General features: G+C 39.7%; 1 protein-coding gene across 3 annotated transcripts in view; it reads right to left on the bottom strand.

Moving 5' to 3' along the window:
- The window catches only part of LOC135215657 (dehydrogenase/reductase SDR family member 4-like), a 111,080-nt gene that overhangs the window by 16,670 nt on the left and 68,822 nt on the right, over positions 1 to 25,588 (bottom strand). For all 3 annotated transcript variants that reach the window (XM_064250589.1, XM_064250590.1, XM_064250588.1), the window contains one exon: positions 5,034 to 5,089. In XM_064250589.1, the coding sequence (XP_064106659.1) occupies positions 5,034 to 5,089 (56 nt within the window). The remainder of the gene's footprint in view (positions 1 to 5,033; positions 5,090 to 25,588) is intronic.

The raw sequence follows: 25,588 nt of genomic DNA, 5'->3' as shown, positions 1-25,588 counted from the left end.
ACCTCCCTTGGGCTACCAGTTTGACTCCTATGCACTAGGGAGTATGCCAGTGACCTTTGCCTAGGAGAGTCGATGGGACAAACAGCCACTTCCTCCACTAACACAGCACTGTCACTCTTTGCCTTGTCCATCAGGACTTTCATTGATGAACCAAGCTGCTCCATTGTCTGAAAAGGAACCAGGGCTAGAGAAACAACAGGAACATTCGAATCCGATGATCCCTGACAAGCTGATTTCGAACTAGCTCTAGCTAAAACCTTTCTCTTCCTATCTTTATCCAATTTTCTTATAAGAGATTCCAAGTTCCTCCATGTTCTCTCATCCCAATCTGTACACTCATTACATCTTAAATCTGCTGAACATACTTGTCCTAGACAAGACGAACACAAGGCATGTGAATCTTAGGACACTTTAGTCAATCTAATCTTACAAACATTCACACAATACCTAATGTTAGCAACACTAGAGTCCAACAAGTTGTGAATAGAAAGACAACTCGGTAATCCAAGTAAAAACTATCTAGTTCTATAAGTTACAAGAACCTAAATCTAAATAGATAATGCCAAATCGGCCAACACAATGCAAATAATACTTCACCAAATGCGATACACAAAAGGGAAAGTCAAGAATTCCAGAATTAACTGCAGCTGACAACTAGTCTGTAGCCATCAGCTGGCAGAAGCAAACTGAGCTCTTGCCAAGTGGTTCCTCTCTTTCCCCGAAAGTGGGCAGGGTCATTAACTGCCAGGCGAGTGACACTATTAGCTATATAATTACAGGGTAAGTCCCATATTTAAAAGTAACAGATTTAAATATAATTTGCTATTGTCTTAAACAGGAACTATCATTAAACATAACACATTTGCTAATGTTTTAAACAAGAACCATCATTACACATAAAAACACATTTGCCATCCTCCATAATATAGGTAATACATAGTAGTTATAACTGGTCAATCAAAATAATGAAATATTACCAAACAGTGAGCAAAAAATATTACCTACCAGTGAGCACCTGACTGGGAAAATGAAGTACAGCAGCCAATGTAAAGAACATTTTTTATTTATAAATTTAATTGTTTTTCTATATAAAATTTGACAAGATATAACAGTCAAGCTCTGGTCTCAGGGGAAAACGTAGAAAAATTTGGGACTGGACAAACCTATGGTAATTGACCCAAAATTACGTGCCTCTAAGAAAATGATTTAAGAATTGGGGAAAAGGAAAAAGGAAAAATTCCAAAGTTGACTTATCTTGATCCCTAAAGAATGGAGTAAGTGCACTTGTGCAACAGAAGGAAGGAATATTAACAAAAATGAACAAGGATGGATCTGGTGATCAAGAAGATAAAGGCATGTAATGAAGACATGTGCTTTATGTCATTACTGGAAAAAAGGAAATAAAAAATGTCCAGTACATTTATGCACAGAGAGAGAGAGAGAGAGAGAGAGAGAGAGAGAGAGAGAGAGAGAGAGAGAGAGAGAGAGAAGAGAGAGAGAGAGAGAGCGAGAGAGAGAGAAGAGAGAGAGAGGAGAGAGAGAGAGAGAGAGAAGAGTGTATGATTATTTTCATATTTGTGGGGTGAGGGTTACTGCACAGAGGTCCTCTTGATCTATTATACAATAGTATTTTCCCAGAGAACTGATCCATCACATCTGCCATTTTACTTTCTTGTCACCCATACTGTGACCTGCAACAACTTACTAACCCAGTACATGACCTTACAGACCTTACACCTTACAGACCTTACATCTTGTTCGGGTTGCCCCAGGTCCCTCAGTGTGAGGCACCTCTAATGTCTACCAGAGAGTTGCTAGTACATCTTCCGGTATATTTTGCATCTTCCAATCTTGGATGGTCTGGGATGCAGTTTAGATATTTGTCGAGCTTATTCTTAAACACATCTACGCTCACTCCTGATATATTCCTCAGATGAGCTGGCAACGCATTGAATAGACGCTGCATTATCGATGCTGGTGCGTAGTGGATTAATGTCCTGTGTGCTTTCCTTATTTTTCCTGGTATAGTTTTGGGCACTATTAATCTACCTCTGCTTGCTCTTTCTGATATTTTTAGTTCCATGATATTTTCTGCTATTCCTTCTATCTGTTTCCATGCCTGAATTATCATGTAGCGTTCTCTTCTCCTTTCTAGACTATATAATTTTAAGAATTGTAGTCTTTCCCAGTAGTCTAGGTCCTTAACTTCTTCTATTCTAGCTGTAAAGGACCTTTGTACACTCTCTATTTGTGCAATATCCTTTTGATAGTGTGGGTACCATATCATATTGCAATATTCAAGTGGACTACGAACATATGTTTTATAAAGCATAATCATGTGTTCAGCTTTTCTTGTTTTGAAGTGCCGTAACAACATTCCCATTTTTGCTTTACATTTTGCCAACAGAGTTGCTATTTGATCATTGCATAACATGTTCCTATTCATCATCACACCAAGGTCTTTAACTGCTTCCTTATTTGTGATGGTCTCATTATTAGGTCCCTTATATGCATATAGCTTTCTTTCTCTGTCTCCATAATTTATTGATTCAAATTTATCAGAGTTAAATACCATCCTATTTACCTCTGCCCAATCATATACTTTGTTAAGGTCTCTTTGTAGAGCGTTCCTATCTTCATCACAAGTAATTTCTCTACTTATTCTTGTGTCATCTGCGAAACTACTCACTACCGAATCCTTCACATTATTGTCTATGTCTTCAATCATAATAACAAACAGTATTGCAGCTAACACCGTACCTTGCGGCACACCGGATATTACCTTGACTTCATCCGATTTCTCGTCGTTTGCAATAACTATCTGTTTTCTGTTGTGTAAAAATTCTTTTAACCATCTTCCTACTTTATCCACGATATTGTGTTTTCTAATTTTCTTCGCTAATATATTATGGTCTACTTTATCAAAAGCTTTTGCAAAGTCTAAATAAACCACATCTGTTTCATTTCCGCTTTTCATATTTTTGAATATGTTCTCACGGTGGACTAACAGTTGGGTTTGTGTACTTTTTCCGGGTACGAAACCATGTTGTCCTTTATTAAACAAATTATTTTTTATTAAATGTTTCATAATATTTTTCTTCATTACCCTTTCATACACTTTCATAATATGTGATGTTAGACTCACAGGCCTATAATTACTTGCCTCTAGTCTTGATCCACTTTTGAAAGTAGGGGTAATATATGCTAATTTGTGCTCATCATAAATCTTGCCTGTATCTACACTTTGTCTTAATAATATTGCAAGTGGCTTTGCGATAGAATGAACTACTTTCTTTAACAAAATAGCAGGAATTCCATCAGGCCCTGCAGCAGCTCCATTTTTAATTTCATTAATAGCCTGCACAATATCAGCTTCATTAATATCTATGTCAGCTAAATATTCACTATTTTCATCCCTTACTTCTATATCATTATCTTCATTATCTATTCTAGGGGTGAATTCTCTCTTATATCGTTCTGCCAGTATGTTGCAAATTTCCTTTTTTTCATTCGTTAATCTCCCTTCAATTCTCAGAGGGCCTATTTCTATTCTTCTTTTATTCATCTTCTTCGCATATGAGTATAATAGTTTGGGTTTTGCTTGATATTTAATAGGGTTTTTTCTTCCAAGTCCCGTTTTTCATTTTCTTTTGATTGTATAATCTTTTGTTCTGCATTTTCTATCTTACTTTTTAGTTCTATAACTTTCCATGCATTTTTTTCTTTTGCAAGACCTTTTTTCCACTTTCTGATTTTCTGGAACAAGATCCTTCTGTCTCTTGGTATGCATGAATGATGTTTACTTTTCTTCTTCGGTATATATTTTTCCACTATTTTCTCCAATATTTTATATAATATCTCCGTATTTACCCTTATGTCATCACTTACGAAAATGTTATCCCAATCTTTGTTTAATTCTTCATTAATTTCTGACCATTTTATATTTTTACTGTAGAAGTTGTATTTTCCATATCCTTCCCACTTTTTCATTTCTTGCTTATCTCTATTTTCACTTGCTTTGGAATGAACTGTTAATTCTATGACATTATGGTCTGAAATATTCGCATTATAAACTATTATTTCTTTAACATAATTCATCTCGTTCACAAATACTAGGTCTAAAGTATTTTCCTTTCTTGTTGGCAGGTGATTTATTTGTTGAATGTTGTATTCTAGTAGCATATCTAATAGCTTTTCAAATTGCCTCTTATCTTCTGCACTACTATTACTCTCTTTTTTATATGTATAAGTACAACCACAATCTCCTATTCGTTCTTTCCATTCTACGAAAGGAAAGTTGAAGTCACCAGATAGGAGAATAGTCCAGTCCTTGTGATTTCTACATATATCATCCAATTTTTCAATTATTAAGTCAAACTCTTTAGTATTAGGAGGTCTATATATTACTATGTTCATCAATTTTTCAGATTCAAATTCTACCGCTATTAGTTCACATTCTGAGTTACTATATTTCTCATATATTTTTCCTTGTTTTTTGTCTTTCCCATATATTGCGGTTCCCCCTTGATTCCTATTTTTTCTATCTGATCTATAAGTTTGGAACCCTTTTATTTGATCATCATTCCCCAGTCTCTTGGGAATACCAGGCAGTTTCATTATATTCATTATATCTATTTTCTTTTCATTTTGGGTTAGTTCTTCTAAGTACTCTATTTTTCTTTTTGAGTTACTCGTAACTAAACCCTGCGCATTCATCACCTAAGGAAACAAAATATACAAGTTTTTCCACAATATGGGTAGCAACTTAGGACTTGCAAGCAAGGCAAGACTGATACTACTGAACCATGAGAACCAGGGGAGAAAGGGAAAATTAAAAGTAATTTTTGTTAATAATATGTAATCCTACAATTACTTATATTACATAAAACTCTCATACAATTTCATAAATGGAACAATAAGGAACTTGAAACATCAAAGGATCAAAATAAAATTACATCCATTCAATTCAATATCGATAAATGCACCATTTATTCCTTGAAATTTTCAAATTAAAAATTAGTAATAAAACTCACCTTCCCAGTGGAATTTGCTCTAGTATTTTCTCGTGGACAGCATCATTCTCAGTTAACTGTTGAGAAAACAAAAGGAATACACAGTGTAAACTGCCTAAGTGATCTAATGGTATTCTTGAATGTTACAAAATTAGGAACTTTTCAATTTCAAGTAATAACCCCACCTACAGTTGAAACATAGATTTGTGAAACAAAAATATGAAATTATTATCTTGTATACTTCAAAATGTATGTTATATGCACTAAAAAATAATCAAGCCTTAACAAACAGGAAAAGGGCTGGCTGAACAGATGACCCAAGGCAGTATACTAATTATGTGTATATAGTAATCAGGAATAATTAAGAATGTTTTATTACCTATTCATTATATTCTGAAGATGAACCCTATTCATATGGAACAAGCCCGCCCACAGGGGCCATTGACTTGAAATTCAAGCTTCCAAAGAATATGGTGCTCATCAGAAGTAAGAGAAGGTAAGGGGAAATATAGAAAGAAATCCCACTTATTAAAAAATGAATGAATAAATTAAGATAAAAATCTATTAAAATCCAAGAACAATAGCATTCGGGTAGTAATGCATTCCATCTTTTCTTAAACTTTTGAAGTTCCAATTGCACGACATCCTCAGGGAGACTGTTCTGCTGTCCAATTGTGTGAGGAATAAAGGACCTTTGGAACTGAGTTCGACAGCAAGGCACATTTACTGCATTTTGGTGCTGCTGTTCAGCGAATCTGGTTGCTCTCAGCAGGAAAAGGGGATCAGGAATCAATTATTATGCGCAAGAGTGACAAAAAAAGATCCACCTGATAATTGCTAATATTAGGAAACAGAAACCTACCACCACAAAACATTGAAAAAGATAAATCTCTGGCAAAAGCAGACATGTATAAATACATGAGGCCTTACGAACAATATCTAACTTTCGTACAGCATTTGCTGAAACTTTCATCGGATGTTTCTCATTAGTAAGATGTGAGTCAAAAGTTACACATAGAATAGTTAGAGCTTCAGACTCATTCAACAAAGTTCTATCCACCTGAAGGGGAGGGTGGGGTGTAAAATCTGAATGAGACCTGCTAATCAATAGTGATTTTCTTTTACTGGGGTTCAGCCTCATACCCCACTGACGACACCATTCACTGATCCAGTCCATGTCCCAAATGAGGCTGAGAGCAGCTTCATTTCTCATAAGTGGAGACTTTACTACACCCACAAGAATTGCATCATCCGCATACTGAACAATCTTGTTTTCCAGGTCTATAAAAGGTAGTGAAAATGTAATTTTCTACAAAATTCATTTTTTCTGAACATACCCATTTCTCTCATATATATTCTATTAACCTTAATAAGTTAAGTACATCTTAGTTTTACCAGACCACTGAGCTGATTAACAGCTTTCCTAGGGCTGGCCTGAAGGATTGGATATTTTTTACATGGCTAGGAACCAATTGGTTTCGTAGCAACAGGACCTACAGCTTAATAAAAGAACAAAACATTCTCCTTGGTAGATGAAGCAAGTTAAACTGAAGTTCTCTGGTTAGCAACTGCACAGCTTCCTATTTAGTCTTGATGAGCTATAAAAGAAACCTGGGGGTTGGGAAGTGGGTACTCTGTGTATTATTATTATTAATAGGTGTTAGTTTTTCCAGACCTCTGAGTCTCAAGTAGACTCTTCTCGGGCTGGTTCTCAGGGATCAATCCTGAGAAGAAGAAGGAAAAAAAAAAAAAAAAAAAAAAAAAAAAAAAAAAAAAAAAATTAGACTTTATTTGAGAAACCCGTCTTATTTAAAAAATTTATGATTTTATTAATTGAAAAATCCCTGCTTTCCGCAAGAATATTTTTCATTTCCGAACTCCGCAGATAAATAGATCTTTGCTGGGTCCAATTTGGGCACTCAACAAGCAAATGCTGTACTGTCATGGGTGTTTGACATCTGTTACATTTCACTGGGTCAGCATGTGGTGTTGACATCAAGTGACCATGTGAGAATCTTGTGTGTCCTATACGTAGCCTTGCTAGGATCACCTCTTTTGCTCTTTCCTCCTGTGAGGATGTCCTCCATGCATAGACTTCAGTTTTTTATATTTTTAAGTTTATTTGTTGTTGGCACCGAGGCCCATTCTTCTTTCCAATCCTGGTAAATTAATGTTTTAACTGATTTTACCCAGTCTGACACTGGGGCATATGAAATTGTTGGAGGGATAGTGCAGGCTAATTTGGCAGCAGAGTCTGCATATTCATTTCCTTTTATTCCCACGTGTGCTGGGATCCAACATATTTCCATTGATATTCCTGATTGGAGGAGTTGATGAATTTTTATTTGAATTTCCTGTACTATTTGGTTTCCTGGTTTATACTGTCTTATTGCATCTATAGCGCTACGTGAGTCACTGAAAATAACAGAGACACTTGCTTTTGCCTCAGATATCATATCTAGAGCCATCTGTATGGCTGTGACTTCAGCAGTAAAAACAAAAGACTGATGTATTGAAGGTAGGCTTTTTTTACTTAACATATTTTTCGAATATGCAGATGCTCCTACTCCAACATTATTTTTGGAGCCGTCTGTATATATCATAAATTTGTCGCCTTTTCTTCTAATGTGCTCCAAAGCATGTTGGCGGTACATTTCCGTACTTGTCATTTGTTTTTTGAGTAGGTAAGACAGGGAGGTACATATCTTTACTCTATTTAAAATCCATGGTGGTGGCAATTCCATTGGTGGGTGAAAAATTGGATTCATATTATGTATGTTCATTATGTATCTAGCTCTTTTTGGGAAAGAGCTAGTACTATTAACTGCTGTTACTTGATTACAGTTTTGGAAGCAGTAAGTTGCAGGAGACGATCCTGCTTGCATTGAAAGACCTCTTTGTATTGTTATTAAATTACGGTGATGTGTAAGGGCAAAACACCTGCCTCCACCAAAAGTGAGTTTGTTGGGGACGATCGGAAAGCTCCTGTGCATAATCGCACGCCTTCATGGTGCACTGCATCGAGAGATTTTAATGCAGATTCTGAGGCGGATGAATATACTGGACAGCAGTAATCTATTATGGATAAGACTGTTGCCTTATATATCATTAATAAAATGTCTCGTTTTGCTCCCCAATTAGTGTGTGATAACTTTTTTAATATGGCAAGGGCTTTGATGCCCTTGGCTTTAATGTATTTGATGTGCTCTTTCCAATTTAAATGTTGATCAAATATTACTCCTAGATACTTGATTTTTGTACAAAATTGTATTTCAGTGCTATAAAGATGCAGTTTGATTGTTTGGTTCTTCATCCACCTTTTGTCTTTGTAGAAGAAGATTGCTTTTGTTTTATCAGTTGAAAATTTAAATCCAACTGAATTTGCCCAACTACATATATTTGAAATGGCAGTACTGAGAAAACTCTGAGCATGTCTCAGATTACTACTCGTATAGTAAATGACAGTCATCAACATATTAACTGTTTTTTACACCACTTGGTAAATTTATAGTAATGTCATTGATTGCTAAAGCAAACAATGTACAGCTCAAGACACTACCTTGAGGGATTTCCTTCTTCCAGTTTATAGGTTACTGATATTAATTTCCTACTCTTTACTTGAAAAGTTCTGTTTGTTAAGAAGTTCTTAATAAATATTGGTAAGTGGCCTCTTAGTCCCTTGGAGTGGAGTTTTGCATGATGTTATGTTTCCATGTTGTATCGTATGCTTTTTCTATATCAAAAAAATATAGCTACTGTTAATTTCTTTTGTTCAAAGCCTTTTTTGATATGATCTTCTAAATGTGTTAAGGGATCTAGGGTTGATCTGCCAGCTATTGAACCAGATTGTGTTGGTGTTAAAATGGATTCTTTGGTTATTACATACGTTAATCGTGCATTAACCATTTTTTCTAAGATTTTGCATAGGCAACTTGTTAGAGATATCGGTCTATAATTGGATGGATTACTTGCATCCTTTCCTGGTTTGTTTATTGGAATAATTATGGCATGTTTCCATTTATCAGGAAAGACACGTTTTAGCCAGATACTATTGTAAAATTTTAATAAATATGATTTAGCTATAGGAGCTAATTTTTCTATCATTTCAAATGATATTTTATCATATCCTGGTGCAGAGGGATGACAAGAGTTGATGGCATTATCTAGTTCATCCATGTTAAAAATATAGTTATATTCCAGGTCTTCAAGAGTTTCAAAATTGAGTATTATATTTTCTTTTTGTTTTCTGATACTTTGAAAATGTGTATCTAGGCTGGAGTAAGCACTGATGTTTTCAAAATGTTTCCCAATTATGTTTGATATTTCATAAGTATCATGGTATATTTTTCCATTTAAATGTATTGCACTTCTTGGAGGTCTTATATGTTTTCCATTGATTTTCCTTATCTTTTGCCAGACATCCCTTGTGGATGTGTTTGAAGATATGTTTGAGACATATTCTTTCCATGATGCGATTTTTTCAGCTATTACCGTTTTTCTAAATTTGGCTGTATATTTGTATATGTGGTTTAATGTGGTTAATTGTTATGTTTGTTGTATAACTATTTTGTTAATATGTTTATACTATAGGGCATTTTGTTGAGTGATTTAAGGCGAGTTTTGAGTCTGTTTAGATTGCGACTCAATATATGTTTTTATTTTACTTAATGTTGTTAATGTTGGATTCCACCATGGGACAGGGGATTTTGTGGAATGTGTTTTGGTTTTTGGAAATACTTTTATCTGCAGCATTTATTATGAAGTTTGAGAAGGATTCACATGTAGTATTGTGATCTTCATTATGTGGGAATGGTGGTATGTTTCGTGTGTATAGGAAATATTTATCCCAGTTAGCTTTTTGGATATTATATCTTGTAGGTGGCAATATTTTGACATTACTTAAGTAGTTCAGAATGATTGGGAAATGGTCACTTGTGTATGAATCGTCTAGGACGTTCCATTCAAATTTCTCCGCTACATCATTTGAACATAATGAAATGTCAATTGAAGAAAAGGTTAGGTGTGTATTTGAAAAATATGTTGGAACTTCACTTTCATTGAGACAATACAGATTGTGTTTCATTATAGTATTCTCTATGTTGATTCCGGATGTGTCAGTGGGGTTATTAATATCCCATAATGGATTATGTGCATTAAAATCTCCTACTATAAGTAGTGGTTCCTGTATACTTTTGCTAATAAGTTCAGAAAAATCACTGAAATTTGCATTGAAATTTGGTTGGTTATATAAATTACAAATAGTAATTTTACTTTTATCAGGCATATACAGTTTAATTGATGTTATTTGATATGGCATAGATGGTATGTCAACAGGTTCATATGTAATGCTATTATGAACGTATATGGCTGTGCCTAATTTTCCAACCGTCAGTTGGTGAATAACAGGCAATTTTATAGTGTTGGATATTTGTAGGGTTACTTCCTATATGTTGTAGACATATGCACATTGGGTTGTGGTCTCGTATGATTCTTTGTAATTCACCCAGACGTAGTCGGGTTAAGAGACCATTTATATTCCATTGAATGATTTTATATTCCATTATTGGGAGGAATTGGTGTTAAATTCTGTAAATTGATTGCTGATTTTACTTTATCTCGTAGTTTATATGCATTTGAATTTATGTTTGTGGTTTTTTAATCGTTGTATTTGTATGTTGGTTATTAGATTCTGCAGTTGTTTGTTTTTCATAGTTGAATATTAATAAGTCTATTTTTTATTTTTATAATTTCCTTTTTGTATTAAGGATTCAGAACATAATTCGTTCTCATGTTGGTGTGTTAAAGGGCACCTCCTTAATTTGGTAAAATTGTCAATACAATTTCGTACTGTGTCCTCTGTCTTGGTAGTTAGTTGGTTATATGTACTTACAAAGCATTCATTACAACCACAAGATGAAGCATGTTTGGTAATGTTAATTATTGGTTCAGAAGTTTTTGGTCTAGCTTTAGAAATGTCTGGTTTTGTAATTCTATTGTTCCTTTTCTGTAGTGATAAGGACTGTTGGTTTGAGGGGTTATTTGTTTTGTTGTTGTTAATGGGATATTTCGGTCTTGTGGATGGTTGGGGGGTGATAGTTATATTTTGGTTTGGTTTAATGGTATGATTTTTCATTAGTATTATTTGATGGAAATTGTAAAGAGTGATTTTTACTGTCCAGATGTTGGCTGTTTGATTGAGATTGAGGGTAATTGTGTATTTCCACTTGTGATGAGGTTAGTTTAATATCTTTTTTAAAATGTTCTCCTGGTGTAGTTGGAGTCTCTCTGGATTGATTGTAATTTTCAATATTTACTTTTTTCCCTTAGGTGGGGTTCTTTCTAGAATTCTTTTCTTTTTGCCAGTTCGATTATCATCATTATTTAATTCTTCTTCTATTGGAAGTTCTTTTCCATGGATAACTGAATCATCTATGTTGGTGGTGGTATTGGTTGTTGTAATATCACTTTTATTTTGGGTTTCAGTATTATTGGTATGAAATCCAGTTTCCATGTTTATACTATCTTGTTTGTCATTGTGCTGTTTGAGGTCTTGATTTTTAGTCACATTTGAAAAGGTGGGGGTTTTGGATGGATTGTTAACGCCTCTTACTTTTAGCTCAAGTCTGGCTTCCATGACTGACATTCCTGTCCTATTTATTAACAACTGAAGTTCTGTGTTATATTGGTAAAATGAACACTCCTTAGATTTTGCGTGATGGGCTAGTCCACAATTAATACATTTTGATGTTTACAGTTCCAAATTAGTGGTATGGTCATCTGATGCACAGACTGCACATATAGCTTTATTACGGCATCTTTTGTATGTGTGTCCATACCTTGAGCACTGTGTACATTGTAATGGTTTAGGAACAAAAGGACGAACTTCTCTATTTTGTCCAAGAATTTTTATTTTAAATGGTAAGTCTTGGCCTGTAAATTTTATTTTGGCAATGTTGATATTTTTACTTTTATCTTTCCTACTTGAAATAGAGTATATTTCTAAATCATGGATATTGTTATATCTCAATTTTAGGGAGTCTAGCAATAGTTGTTTTGAAGGAGGCTCCTGCTCGCTATTGGGTAGGATGACTGTACCCTGTACATAATTCAATGTTTCATGGCTTGTAATTATTACCTTTATATTATTTATTTCTGTTATACTTAAAAAGGCAGTGGAACTGCTTTTTATTGGTTACTTGGATAAGCCATTCATTGTCCTTGATGTGTCTGCATTCCATGTCTTGTGTTGGATATATGTTAAGTAATTTGTTTTCTAGCATCGCTGCTGAGATTTTGTTGTCAGCTTTGAGGACTAGAAATCTTGACCAATTATCTGGTCCAAAGAGGTCATCAAATGTACCAATGTGGGATTAAGTCGGTAATTTTTGTTTCTTTTTGGTTCCTTGTTTTATGTATGTTGCTTGTCTATTATGATTTTTATATTTTTCTGTATTGCTGAGAGGATTATTTGTCTCTAATTCAGAATTATTGTTCATCATATATGGTTCCATTGTTACGATATTGGAGTTTACCAATTTATTTTTGTTTGTTTCTTTTGTATTTATGCACTCTATTTGGTTTTCTGGCTCTGCTGCTTTACTTGGAACAGGGTGTTCCTTTGTATCTTTTATAGTACTTTCACTACTTGTGGCAGTACCTAGGAAATTCGGGAGTGACGTGCCAATGGTCATCAACTGTGCCGTAGTTTTTCCATCATGGGGCCCAGGGGTACTCAAATCATTTATTTCACAGTTCATAAATTTTGAGTTTTTACACACACACACACACACACACACACACACACACACACACACACACACACACACACACACAAAAAAATTCTTGAAAAGATATCATTGGCCCTTCGCGAAGTTAAATTTTCTGCCAAAGGCACAAGTGAGAAAGGACTCCCAAATGTCCGCATCCCTACCCTACCCCAAAACGGGGATGGCATAACATGATTAGTATGGCCCAAGTGTAAGCAGAACCCGCTTGCTAGGACTAAGAGTATCATGTTAATACAATTATCCCCATCCTAATCACATTATGGGCAAACTGGATAGAATGCCGAGAGTTCTATTCCTAGAACCAGGCCCCCCCTGGAATCCGTGGTCCAGCTCCACAGAATAGTTCCGCCTGAAAAACAGGTCCGAACATTGTCGGGTAGATGATGGATCTACCACAGTTCTCACTATTTAGCTTCGGATTTAACTCCACGTTAAGCCATGATATGTTTTCTCATTTATTTGCTTTCAAAAATTTTGGCAAAAATGGAAAGGTCCACATAAGTTTACTCGAAATATATAATGTCATATGGGACTCTTGGGTTCGAACCTGGGAAGAGATTCCTGAGGTTCGAGAGCCCCCTCACCACGTCAAGGTGGTCCCAAAATGAGGGGGGGGGTACTCTGTGTAAAAGTAATAGGTTTATACTGTATGAAAAAACTAATTTGTTTTTTAAAGATATTCTTTATAAAAACCCATTACAATTTACTACCCATGTGGCAACTTAGGCATGAGTGCTGAAATTAGGAAAGAATAGAGCCTAAGGGAACCTAGGAAAGCCTTGGGGAAGGAATAAATTAGTATCTAAAAAAAATTTTTAAATACTATATAAAGAACCATGAGATGGACGACAATGAGCACTAGTAAAAAATAAGTATCTGTAATGTCTACGATCATGAAACGAAGTTTTCGTTATAAAACTAATATTGTAATACTTACCTGAACACCTGAATTAGCCCTGGTCACTGACTAGCCCGGACTATATCCCCACAGAATTACCCATAATTGGGTAATTTTTTAACTGCAAGCGCTACCAATGCTGCAGGTAAACCCCTGTCTACTGAGTTACCTGTACTACCATTGGCATGGCTGTTGCCAGGACTGGCTGGCAGAACGCTCTCCCTTCAATTGCATTAATCACTATTCATTGAAGAGGGGAGGAGGGTGGGAGTCATTCAGGTGTTCAGGTAAGTATTACAATACTATTAGTTTTATAATGAAAACTTCATATTGCAATACACCACCTGAACACCTGAATTAGCCCGATTAACAACATTTAAAAGGAGGTGGGATCAATGACATTCAGCCCAACCCCTTAACCAATCATACGCAGGCAACTCGGTTTCACCTACGATGCATTGTAACTCACCCGTATACTCAGATCTTTAGGTGAGATTGCCTGTGGAGAGAGTACCCTCTGCCAGTCTCGTCAGTCACACCTCGTCTCTGTCTAGATGACCTCCCATGTGGTATTCAATACCTCGCATGTATGGAGGGAAAAGGAACCTCCCATGTGGCTGCTAAGCCTCTCATGTATGGAGGAGGAGCTGCCTGCACAGTTCCTTCGGGTTCTTTGTTGATCCCTGCAGATGAAGAGTGCACACCAGAACTGCCGTCGTTGTTCATCCATGCTATCTGCCTACCTATTTCTTAATAATGTGAACAGTTAATGGAGAATAATAATAAAAAAAAAAAATTCTCGCTGAAGCTAAAAGACCTAAAGTAATAACCTCACCTCTATTCATTAATGCTCAATGTGAGAACTTACCGCACTACCGCATTGGCAGCCACGAAAGGGCCCAGCGAGTAACTCTCCATCGAAGAGAATTGAATGTCCTTTAGGTAGAATGACGTGAAGACTGAAGACGATTTCCAGGTTGCTGCTTCCAAAATCGATGACACCGAATAGTTCCTTAGGAAAGCCAAAGAGGTAGCTATTCCCCTAATAGAAATGTGCTCTTGGACGTGAATCACTGCTGCCAGGATCGGCAGGAGAGTTACCCAAAGCCTAAGTAATAACTTCTCGTAGAAAAAACTAACTGGATTCTTTAAAATGGCTCTAGAGGGGTTCCTTGGCGAAACAAATAACGTCCGCAGATGAGACGAGCTTTTCTGTATGTGCCAAATATGTCTTTAGTGCACGAACCAGACAAATGAGCATTTCTAGATCGTCACCTCCAACAAAATCCTCAAGGGAGGAGACTTTAAAAGCTCTCGGCAAGGGATTGGTTTCTCATTCCGACTTGGAGACAAACTCTGGTAAATATGAGAGATAGATACCCTTACCTGAGAACGATATCGTTCTTGATACTGCCTGTATCTCCCCCACTCTTCACTGTAGCAAGCAAAACCAAGAACAACACTTTCTTGTTCAGGTCTCTCAGCTATAATTCTTCTAACGGCTCGTAACTCGAAGACCTCAGCATATTTAAAACTTCTGTTAAATCCCACGAAGGGGCCCGAAGCGGGATCAATTTTGAACAACCTTAGGAGGTCGTGCAATACCCTCCTGTTGGACAATTCCAGAAGATGAAAACGGAAAATACTACTCAGCATAGACCTATATCCTGTTATTGTCGAGTAGGACAACTTCTTATGTTTCCTGAGGAACAAGAAAAAATCCGCAATCTTCGCAATGGTAGGGCGAGAGATGCTATGCCCTTCCTTCCTACAGCAGCTCCTGTACATTGACCACCTAACTTGATATAGTTTCCTAGTAGACTTTCTTAGACATAGGGAAAGCTAGCGAGCCACTTCCTTAAAGTGGCCTGTATTACACACCGCTCACTGGATAGTCTCCACGCAGCTAGGTTAAACATGCGCAGGTTCTGATGACAGTAATGAAAATGGGGTTGTCTGAGCAGATCTATCCTTTTTTGGGAGGATCACAGGAGGCATCTCTAATATTTCTAAAAGATCCAGGAAACCATGGTCTCTGGGGCCAAAAAGGAGCTATAAGAGTCATCTGAGTCCCTGTGCTGTTTCTTAGCTTGCCTAATACCAGACGTACACCTGGAGGTTGTCCCACGAGTGGAGCATCACATCTGTCCTGAAAGACATGAGATCCGCTACCGGAGAGAAGTAGACTGGAAGCCGAAAATTTAGTCTTGTGGCAAAAAGATCTACTAACGCCAGCCAAAATATCAACCTTCGGTCAACTTTGACTCGACCGAAATGGTAAAAAAACGCAATTGTAAGCTAAAACTCTTACATTCTAGTAATATTCAACCATTTACCTTTATTTTGCAACAAATTAGAAGTCTCTAGCACAATATTTTGATTTATGGTGAATTTATGAAAAAAAAAAAAAAAAATCCTTACATCTGCGCGGTTAACTCTTCCGAAAAAAATCAGAAATTCTGTCATCCGATTGTCATAATGTTTGCACCATTTTAAATTAGCCGTTACATAAAGTTTTATATATGAAAATGTGCCCAGTTTCTTGTAGAATACAATAAAAAATCAACCCATGGTTGTAGCTTTTATCAGTTTTGAAATATTTTCATATATATAAATAACGATAAGTGCCAAAATTTCAACCTTCGGTCAACTTTGACTCGACTGAAATGGTAAAAAAACGCAATTGTAAGCTAAAACTATTACATTCTAGTAATATTCAATCATTTACCTTTATTTTGCAACAAATTGGAGGTCTCTAGCACAATATTTCAATTTATGGTGATATTTATGAAATAAACTTTTTCCTTATGTCCGGGCGGTAAAACACTTCCGAAAAAATCAGAAATTTTTTCGTGCGATTGTCGTAATGTTTGCACCATTTTAAATCAGCCGTTACATAATGTTTTATATATGAAAATGTGCACAATTTCATATAGAATACAACAAGAAACAACCCATGGTTATAGCTTTTATCAGTTTTGAAATATTTTCATATAAATAACAATAAATAGAAAAAATTTGTCCTTCGGTCAACTTTAACTCGACCGAAATGGTCGAAAACTGCAATTGTAAGATACAACACTTACAGTCTAGTAATATTCAATCAATTACCTTCATTTGGCAACAAACGGGAAGTCTCTAGCACAATATTTCTATTTATGTTGAATTTTTGAAAACGGCTTTTTTTACGTCCGCACGTTACGAATTCATGCATCATTTTGTGATAATATTTTCTCTATGTTGCCTTGATTGTTTTACAATGTGTTATATACCAAAATGATCGCAATTTAGTGTAAAATCCAATGAAAAAAAATTAACTCATTAGCTTTAAAAAAAAAAAACAACCGTTTTGCTCACAGCGCGATTTGTATACAATTATATATGAAATTTTTTTTTTTCGTGCTGTCATATATCCCAATATTCATATATGATTATGATATTTTGTCATTTCTGATGGTTGCATACTAAACATCAGACAATGACAAAAAAAGGAGCCAAAAATGAACTCTTAATCTTGAAAACTAAGCGTGCTGTGATTTTTTGAAAATTTTTAATTTTTTTTTTTCCGTTTTGACGCTCACTCGTGAACGCCGCCGGCATACAGGAGACAATTTTTAAAATACCGCTTCGGCGTTTAAGTAGAGGGGCGTTACAAAGGCGATCACAAAAAGCGGGTTTGTATATTAATTGAAAAACAAGGACAAACCTTTGTTTAGTATCAATATCAAACACTGTATACGCAATAATATTATTTTAAACACAAAAAATTAACCAAAAGGAACCCACCGGGAAAAAAGATCAATGACCAGTCAGCCGGAGCTCACAAACACACGTCTTCATCGGAAGACGGCCGAAAGCAAAGTGGAGTGTTTAAATCCGGGCATGGCTAGCCTGCCCCAGGGTAGTTACTGCCTAACCACCTTGTTCAAGATTCAATGGCCGTAATTCCAGCTATGCCGTAAGTACATTCCTTATGTTAAAGGACCGAAGGTTTGCATTACGTGTTGGAACAAATGTAAATACCGTCCTTATCTTGACCCTCACTGCAACTAAACCAAAATGAAACTGTCTTTGTAAACTTTTGCTTTTTCTTTTTTAAAGGATAAATTTTTTCTTAAAAATGATGTTATTATGATATAACAAAGTTTCATGTATACTTACCTGGCAGGTATATATATAGCTATATTCTCTGTTCGCACTGGCAGAATTTTCAAAACTCGCGGCAACCGCTAGATCACTGGTAGTTCAGGTGATCGCCACCCCGTTCCCGTGGCGCTGGTGCTCGGAATCATTCCCATTTTCGTCAGATTTTTCTCTGAACCCTGTCTCCTGAGGGGAGGTGGGTGGGTGGGTGGGAATTTAATATATATACCTGCCAGGTAAGTATACATGAAACTTTGTTATATCATAATAACATCATTTTCATGTATGACACTTACCTGGCAGGTATATATATAGCTGATTGACACATTTGGAGGTGGGTCAAAGACAGCAACATTGTAAGTTTTAAAATTTAAAATAAATCCCAAATACTCTTAGATTCCTTACCTGCTAAGGTAGCTGACTTCATAAATCCTGCCTCTTAGCCTGCTAAACCTTAGTAGCTCCCAACTAGGACATGACCTAATAGTTGATGAAGCTAAATACAAGGGTCTGACAACTGGACGGGACCAATTTGTTGACAGGAAACCCTAGCCCTCTCTTACCACGGGCATTCATGCTAGGATAAGTTAGACCACCTGAACCACACACAAAGCTAACATAACACACTACACTTCACAGACTGAAGAGGAAATAACCCTCTCAGACAACCATAAAAACAACACCACTTAATTAAAATACCTAGCATGTTAGTAAGTTATGGGGTGGAAACTCCCTTGCCCAATACTGCTCCTGAGGATACATAAGGGCCCAACGTTTGACAGTTGTCAAATGTTGTTTTGACGTTTCTAAGGTAATGACACGCAAACACTGAATTAGTTCTCCAAAACGTCGTTTCAATGATATCTTTGAGGGCCATATTTCTTTTAAATGCCAAGGAAGTAGCTACTGCTCTCACTTCGTGCGCCTTAACCTTAAGGATGCCAAAATTTTCTTCTTGGCATAACATATGTGATTCTTTAATCAGTTCCCTGAGGAAAAAGGCAATAGCATTTCTGGGCTCAGCTCGTGTCGCTGCGCGAAATATCCTTTAATCTATTATTTCTAGGGTAAATGTACTAACACATACCAGAGAATAAATAAATAAAGAAAAAGGTCAGTACAACTGACTCGCTCACCCTCCAAGAAGGTGTCGGTATGAACACTATGGCGAGTGAGACCACTACCACGAGCCGCTTGCCAATAGAAATCTCCCACTACAAAATCCCACAAGAGGGGAGCGACCCACAGAGTGGGCAGCAACTACTACTACTCCATCCCATGCTGCCGACTGCTGCGCCTCTGGTGGTCATCCTTTTCAGTTAGCGCACACTGTATACACGTGCCCTTTTTTGCTCTGTGTTTTTGTGCCCTTATTTTTGGATTTACTCATCATGGAGCGTGCAGCCATCGCAGCAGCTAAGTTAAGTACTCAATGTTTATTGCTATTTGGTTTTTTCCGTCCTTGAGTCAGTATTTGCCGTTTTTTAGGTATAAATACGAACTCTAGGTCGGAAGCATGGCAGCATGGTTCTGCCTCGTGGCGGGTTCGTTCTTGGTCTTCCATACCCAGAACCTTCCCTTACTTTAGTACGCTCTATTTTTAGTCATCCTATTTGTTTTAGGGTACAGTCTACGCGGTTTATGTCATGCATGCATGTCTTTTTACCTTACGTAGGCTTCTTCTATCCAGACCCAAGCCACGGCTCTTAGTATCGGCCCGGCTAGCTTTGAGTGGTAGACTTTCTTTCGGGTTAGTCGTACACTCCTGGATTTTTTCTCCTACTATTTTGTTTTCTTTCTTTCAATGTTTTATTTAATTTATTATGTTTTTGTTAGTGTAGGCGTCTGGCTTCATCTAGCCTAGGTTATGGCCCATAGGGCCCATGCGCTAAACCGCTCTTCAGTTCGGTTGCTTCCTTATAGCTTCTCTCTGATCAGCCGGTTGTGTATTCTAGGCCTTATCGTTTCATTGTTTTGTTGTTTTACCGCCCCGTGGTCACTACGTGATCACGGAGCAGCCAGACGCCCGTCCAGTCATCTTCCCCCTCCTCCGCCTCTTCCATAGGGCCGTGGGGGGAGGGGGGGGGGAGGGTTGGTCTGCACAGCTCCGCTCCGCATACCCGAGCCTGCCTCCCTCTCCCCCAGGCGGAGGAGTAGAGGGAGGGACAGACCCAGACTGGACTCGACCTCTCCAGCTTCTCGGTCCGGCCGGATGGCTAGGGGGGGGGGGGGGGGGGGGGGGGGAGGGGGGGGGGGGGGGGGGGGGGGGGGGGGGGACGGGCCCCCCCCCCCCCTTTCCCCCCTCCGTCGCTTCTCCGTCCCTCCGTGCTAGAAGCGAGTCTGTGTGCCCTCTCGCCCCTTTCCCACCTTACTGGGGCTCCCCTTTTCTACCGGAGCTCCGGCATCAAGTGGAAAGGTGCTAGTTCACCCCGCAGGGTGGACTGAGGCATACAGTTGGTCTCTACTAACCCCTCCGTCGCGCTGAGGTCGCGACACGCTCCGCCACGCACTGGACTTAGTCCGGTACGTTCGATTTTTATAGGTTTAAGAATTAGTTATGTTAAACTAAGTAAGTTTATCTTAAGCTACCTTAAACCATCCCCCCTCCCTTGTCTGCCTCACCGGATCTCTCCGGGGTTATAGCCTATTCAGGCGGTAAGGGAGGGGTTATGCCCAAATTTTTTCCGAGCTCCGGCATGCAGCGGAGTTCTTCTGTCCTTTAGCCTGTAAGTGATAGCCTTTAAGATGCTCATGTGTCTTTTCACTTACAGACCACCAACTGTGAGCATCCGGGATGCACCGCCACGCTTCAAGACCCCTGTGGACATGAAGTTTGCCGGTCCCATGCTCCATGCGCGACTCCGCACGGGGACCTCCAAGTCTGGTATCACGAGACATGCACCATCTGTTATGATCTGGTGAGCCAGCTCTTAGACGGTGTAAGTATTTCCAACTCCGTTAGCCAGTCCCTACTTCGTTATAGTTCTTAAGTTTTAAAAAATTCTAATCTTTCTTAAACTTAAGATAAAAATACAGGGGATTTCGCATCCCCTATAATTTTAAGTTAAGCTTTTAATTTAGTTTTAGTTTTAAGTTTAATCTTAAAAACTAATAAATACCCTCTCTTCCAGGCTCCGGCTGTGAAGGACACCGCACTGGCAACCCTGCGGGCCTGGGTCGGCGGTTTTGGGAAGAACGCCGCCAAGGGTATGTGCCCTACTCTCGAGAAGAGGTTGGCGGTCCTGATCTTCCCCGGAGGCAAGTCAACGGGCTATGTCGACCCAGCAGAGGCGGCGGCCCCGACTATTGCGTTCATCCAACAACAGCTCGCTGCCTCGTTGACGGATCCAGGCCAGGACATCTCCTCGGAAGTTGCGACGTTAGATCTAAACATTTGAACCCATGGTAGGTGTAGACGACCTGTTAGTCGAGGTGAGTACGTTGGACGCCCAAGGGATGCCCTTGGGTGCCACTGGATCTTCTACCCTGCAAACTCTCCATCCTTCCAAGGCTTTACAGGTACAGAACTTTATACTTCTCCTGATGCTTCCGTTAGACCTAAGGTCAAAGGACAAGCAGTAAAAACCTTGACTAAGACGTCGTCGTCGTCTAAAAAGACGGCGTCGGCGTCATCATCATCTCGTAAGTCTCCGGCTAAAAACCCCAGAGCAGAGAGGTCTAAAGCTTCCGGGTCCGGCTCCAAATCCTCTAGGAGTAGATCCTCCAGGGAGAGATCACACACTCCAGCGGAGTCAACCGTTCCACTACCTTTGGTTCCGGTTCAGAGCCACCCGTCCCACCTCCGCAGCAGCTCCGGCTTTGGATCCCAACGCTGGCCTGTTGCAACAAGTGGGCGATCTGGTGGGTCTCTAAAAACCAGTATGGAACAGATTTTGTTCTCCCCGGTTTTTTTTTTGCTGGGATAGGATTCAACTCCCCAAGGACAACATTATCGCCGGACTGAGCCAAGCTCCGCTAGCTTCTCCCCCACCCTTCAGCACAGAGCGCAATTGCCTCCGTATGACTCTCTACCTCCGTTCAGTATGAACAATCCTTGGAGAGATAGCGTCATACGCCCCCTTCCAGGACGGGCTTATTTCTATCCCGGAATGTGGAACTCGGAGGATTGAAGACTTCGAGTTCTACCCGGAAGACCTTCAGCCTCCGTTCATCGGCTACGCCAGGCTCACCGCCTCTGCCATGACTCGAGACGATAAGGTACCTAAAGCAAAACAGTCCTCTATTCACGAGACCAGGCTCAAAGAGAATGGCTCAGGTGTTTAGAGGACATGGACTGTTCGAACACGAAAATACAGCCGTTAAGAGTCCTTTCACAATCTTTACAATGGAAGAGAGTACCCGCTCCCTTTCTTGACAAAGATTGCTACGGTACCATTCCAGCAGCCCAGAAGGGGATTCGTTGCCTCAGCTGAAAGAAGCGGACCTACGTCTCCTTTACTTCCCTCAGCCGGTGAGTTGTGGGAAGATCTGCCCAACACTTTTTCTGCGGGCAAACTCAAACCAGACTGTGCTATGGAGCAGTTTGGTGAGAAGCTGCCTAGACTTCCCAGATAGCCTCATTCAGGCAGAATTTGATGCCAAGTCTAGGTTGGCCAGGTCTATCAATACCATGGCCATGACCGAGGTGGCTACCATTTCCTATGGTTCTGAGCCACTTTTTAAGCTGATCACCAAGTCACTGACTCAAACGGTGCAGTCTGATATGTTCGAGTTCGCCACGGCTAGAACAAACTGTAGGAAACATGTCCTCCAAGAAGCAACGATTCGGCATGAACCGAATAAGTTGCTTGCATCGAACATCTGGGGAGCAGACCTCTTCCCAGATGCGATGGTGAAGGAGGTCCAGGCAGAGGCTACAAGGCTTAACCAAAGCCTTAAAGATCGTTGGGGTCTTACGGCCAAGAGACGCCAAGATCAAGTGGTCAGAGGTAAGGCTCAGAAGAAACCCAGACGTTTCCAGCCTTACCAAAAGAAACAGCCACACTTTACCCAGCCTGTTCCAGCTGTCCCGTTGGTGCAAGCAGCCCAACCTTCTACCTCCAAGGCTCAATCGCAGCCTATCTATGTCATTTCCCCCCAGCCTCAACCCTCCACCTCTTACGCTCTCTCCCCAGCCTTCAATCAAGTCTTCGAGGGCCAGGCTTCCCAGAAGTATGACCGCTCGGGTAAAGGAGCAGAGGTAAGCGATCCTTTCGTCAGAGAGGATCGGGAGGGTCCTTTAATAGAGGAAAGCATTTCAGGGGAGCCGCGGAGGCTACAACACCAATGAGGACTTTCAGGTAGGAGGGAGGCTGTTTCACTTCCGCCACCGGTGGAATTTCAGCAAGTGGGCGCAAAGCATTGTGTCAAAAGGCCTGGGTTGGAGTTGGGTAGCGAACCCGCCCCCATCCAGACCTTTCGCCAACTTCCATCCAAAGAATTGACGGAGTATGCGGAGGACCTCCTTCAGAAAGGAGCTATAGCGAGTCAACAGATTAAAGTTTCAAGGGCGCTTGTTCAGCGTTCCAAAGAAAGGCTCACAAAAAAGAAGGGTTAATATTAGACTTGTCCCGCTTAAAACTTAGCCATTCGCTGCGACAAGTTCAAGATGCTCACGATCTCGCAGGTACGGACCTTACTTCCCCGTGGTGCCGTCACTCCACCTCTATCGATCTTACAGACGCTTACTATCATATCCCTATTGCAAGGCACTTCCGTCCGTATCTGGGCTTCAAGATAGGAGATCAGGCATTCTCCTTCAAGGTAGTTCCTTTCGGGCTCAACGTAGCACCCAGGGTGTTCACGAAGTTGGCGGAAGTGGTAGTTCAACAACTAAGATCGCAAGGGTTATGGTAGTAGCGTATCTCGACGATTGGTTAATTCTGGGCTCCCAACAGTCGAGGAATGCCACAAAGCAACACTGAAAGTGATTCAGTTCCTGGAATATCTAGGCTTCAAGATAAACAGGACCAAGTCAAGACTCACTCCAGAGTCAAACTTTCAGTGGCTGGGCATTCAATGGAATCTATCCTCCCATACTCTGTCGATTCCATCAGCCAAGAGGAAAGAAATAGCGAAGTCAGTAAAGCAATTTCTGAGTCACAAACTTGCGTCAAGAAGAACCCAGGAAAGGATCCTGGGTTTCACTCCAGTTTGCATCAGTGACAAACATCTTGATGAAAGCCAAACTGAAAGACCTAACCAGAATCTGGCGCTCACGAGCAAATGTCAGGTCCAGGGACAAATTATCCTCAGTCCCTCAGATTCTACGGAATCGACTAAGCCCGTGGGCAAAAGTCAAGAACTTATCGATATCAGTGCCCCTTCAGTTTCCTCCTCCGGGGATTACCATCCACACAGACGCTTCGTTTAAGCGGTTGGGGAGGATATTCTCAGTTCAAGAAAGTTCAGGGAACTTGGTCACCTCAGTTCCGTCAGTTCCACATAAACGTACTGGAAGCAATGGCAGTGTTCTTGACTCTAAAAAGGTTACGTCCGCCGAAGTACTCCCACATAAAGCTAGTCTTAGACAGCGCAGTGGTAGTCCATTGTATAAACAGGGGAGGCTCCAAAGCACGTCATCTAAATCATGTCATGGTAGCCATCTTCTCCCTGGCGGACAAGTTCAGTTGGCACCTCTCCTCCACCCATATAGCTGGAGTGAGAAACGTCATAGCAGATGCTCTATCCCGATCAGTACCTCTAGAGTCGGAATGGTCACTGGACAGCAGTTCGTTCCAATGGATTCTTCAGAGAGTTCCAGGCCTACAAGTGGATCTCTTCGCATCCCAAGCGAACCACAAACTCCCATGTTATGTGGCCCCCAACCTGGACCCTCTGGCCTATGCCACGGACGCCCTGGCCCTAGACTGGAACAACTGGGAGAAGATTTATGTCTTCCCTCCAGTGAATCTTCTCATGAAGGTACTGAACAAACTCAGGACATTCAAGGGTCAAGTGGCTCTAGTAGCCCCAGACTGGCCGAAGAGCAATTGGTACCCTCTAATTCTGGAACTGGGTCTTCGCCCTCTTCGAATTCCCAGTCCCAGGCTCTCCCAGTCAGTGCAAACGAAGACTGTGTTCGCTTCCTCAGGAATTCTCAAAACCCTAACTTTATGGATTTCATGAAGTTTGCAGCGAAAAGAGATGCGAATATTGACCCTCAAAATATTCTCTTCTTGGAATCTGATAAAAGGGATTCAACTTTGAGACAGTATGATGCTGCTGTCAAAAAGTTAGCAACCTTCCTGAGAGAATCAGATATTAGAATCATGACAATCAATTCAGCTATATCCTTTTTCAGATCTTTATTTGAAAAAGGCTTAGCAGCTAGCACCATTACGACAAACAAGTCAGCCTTGAAAAAGATTTTTCAATTTGGTTTCAACATAGACTTGACAGACTCCTACTTCTCGTCTATTCCCAAGGCTTGTGCTAGACTTAGACCTTCTGTAAGGCCTACGTCAGTATCATGGTCTTAAATGATGTTCTAAAGCTGGCTTCAGAAACTGATAATGACACAGGTTCATTTATAATGCTCTTAAGAAAAACTCTTATTTTTATTAAGCTTGGCCTCAGGAGCTAGGATTTCAGAACTGTCGGCATTATCCAGAGATCCGGATCATATTCAATTTCTTCCCACAGGGGAAGTGCTACTTTCTCCGGAACGTAGTTTTATAGCAAAGAATGAAGATCCTTTGATGAGGTGGGAACCATGGAAGGTTGTACCCCTTCCACAAGATATATCT

This window comes from Macrobrachium nipponense, chromosome 5 (genome assembly GCF_015104395.2).
Source record: "Macrobrachium nipponense isolate FS-2020 chromosome 5, ASM1510439v2, whole genome shotgun sequence".
Lineage (NCBI taxonomy): Eukaryota > Metazoa > Arthropoda > Malacostraca > Decapoda > Palaemonidae > Macrobrachium > Macrobrachium nipponense.
This window is presented reverse-complemented; position numbering and strand designations above follow the sequence as displayed.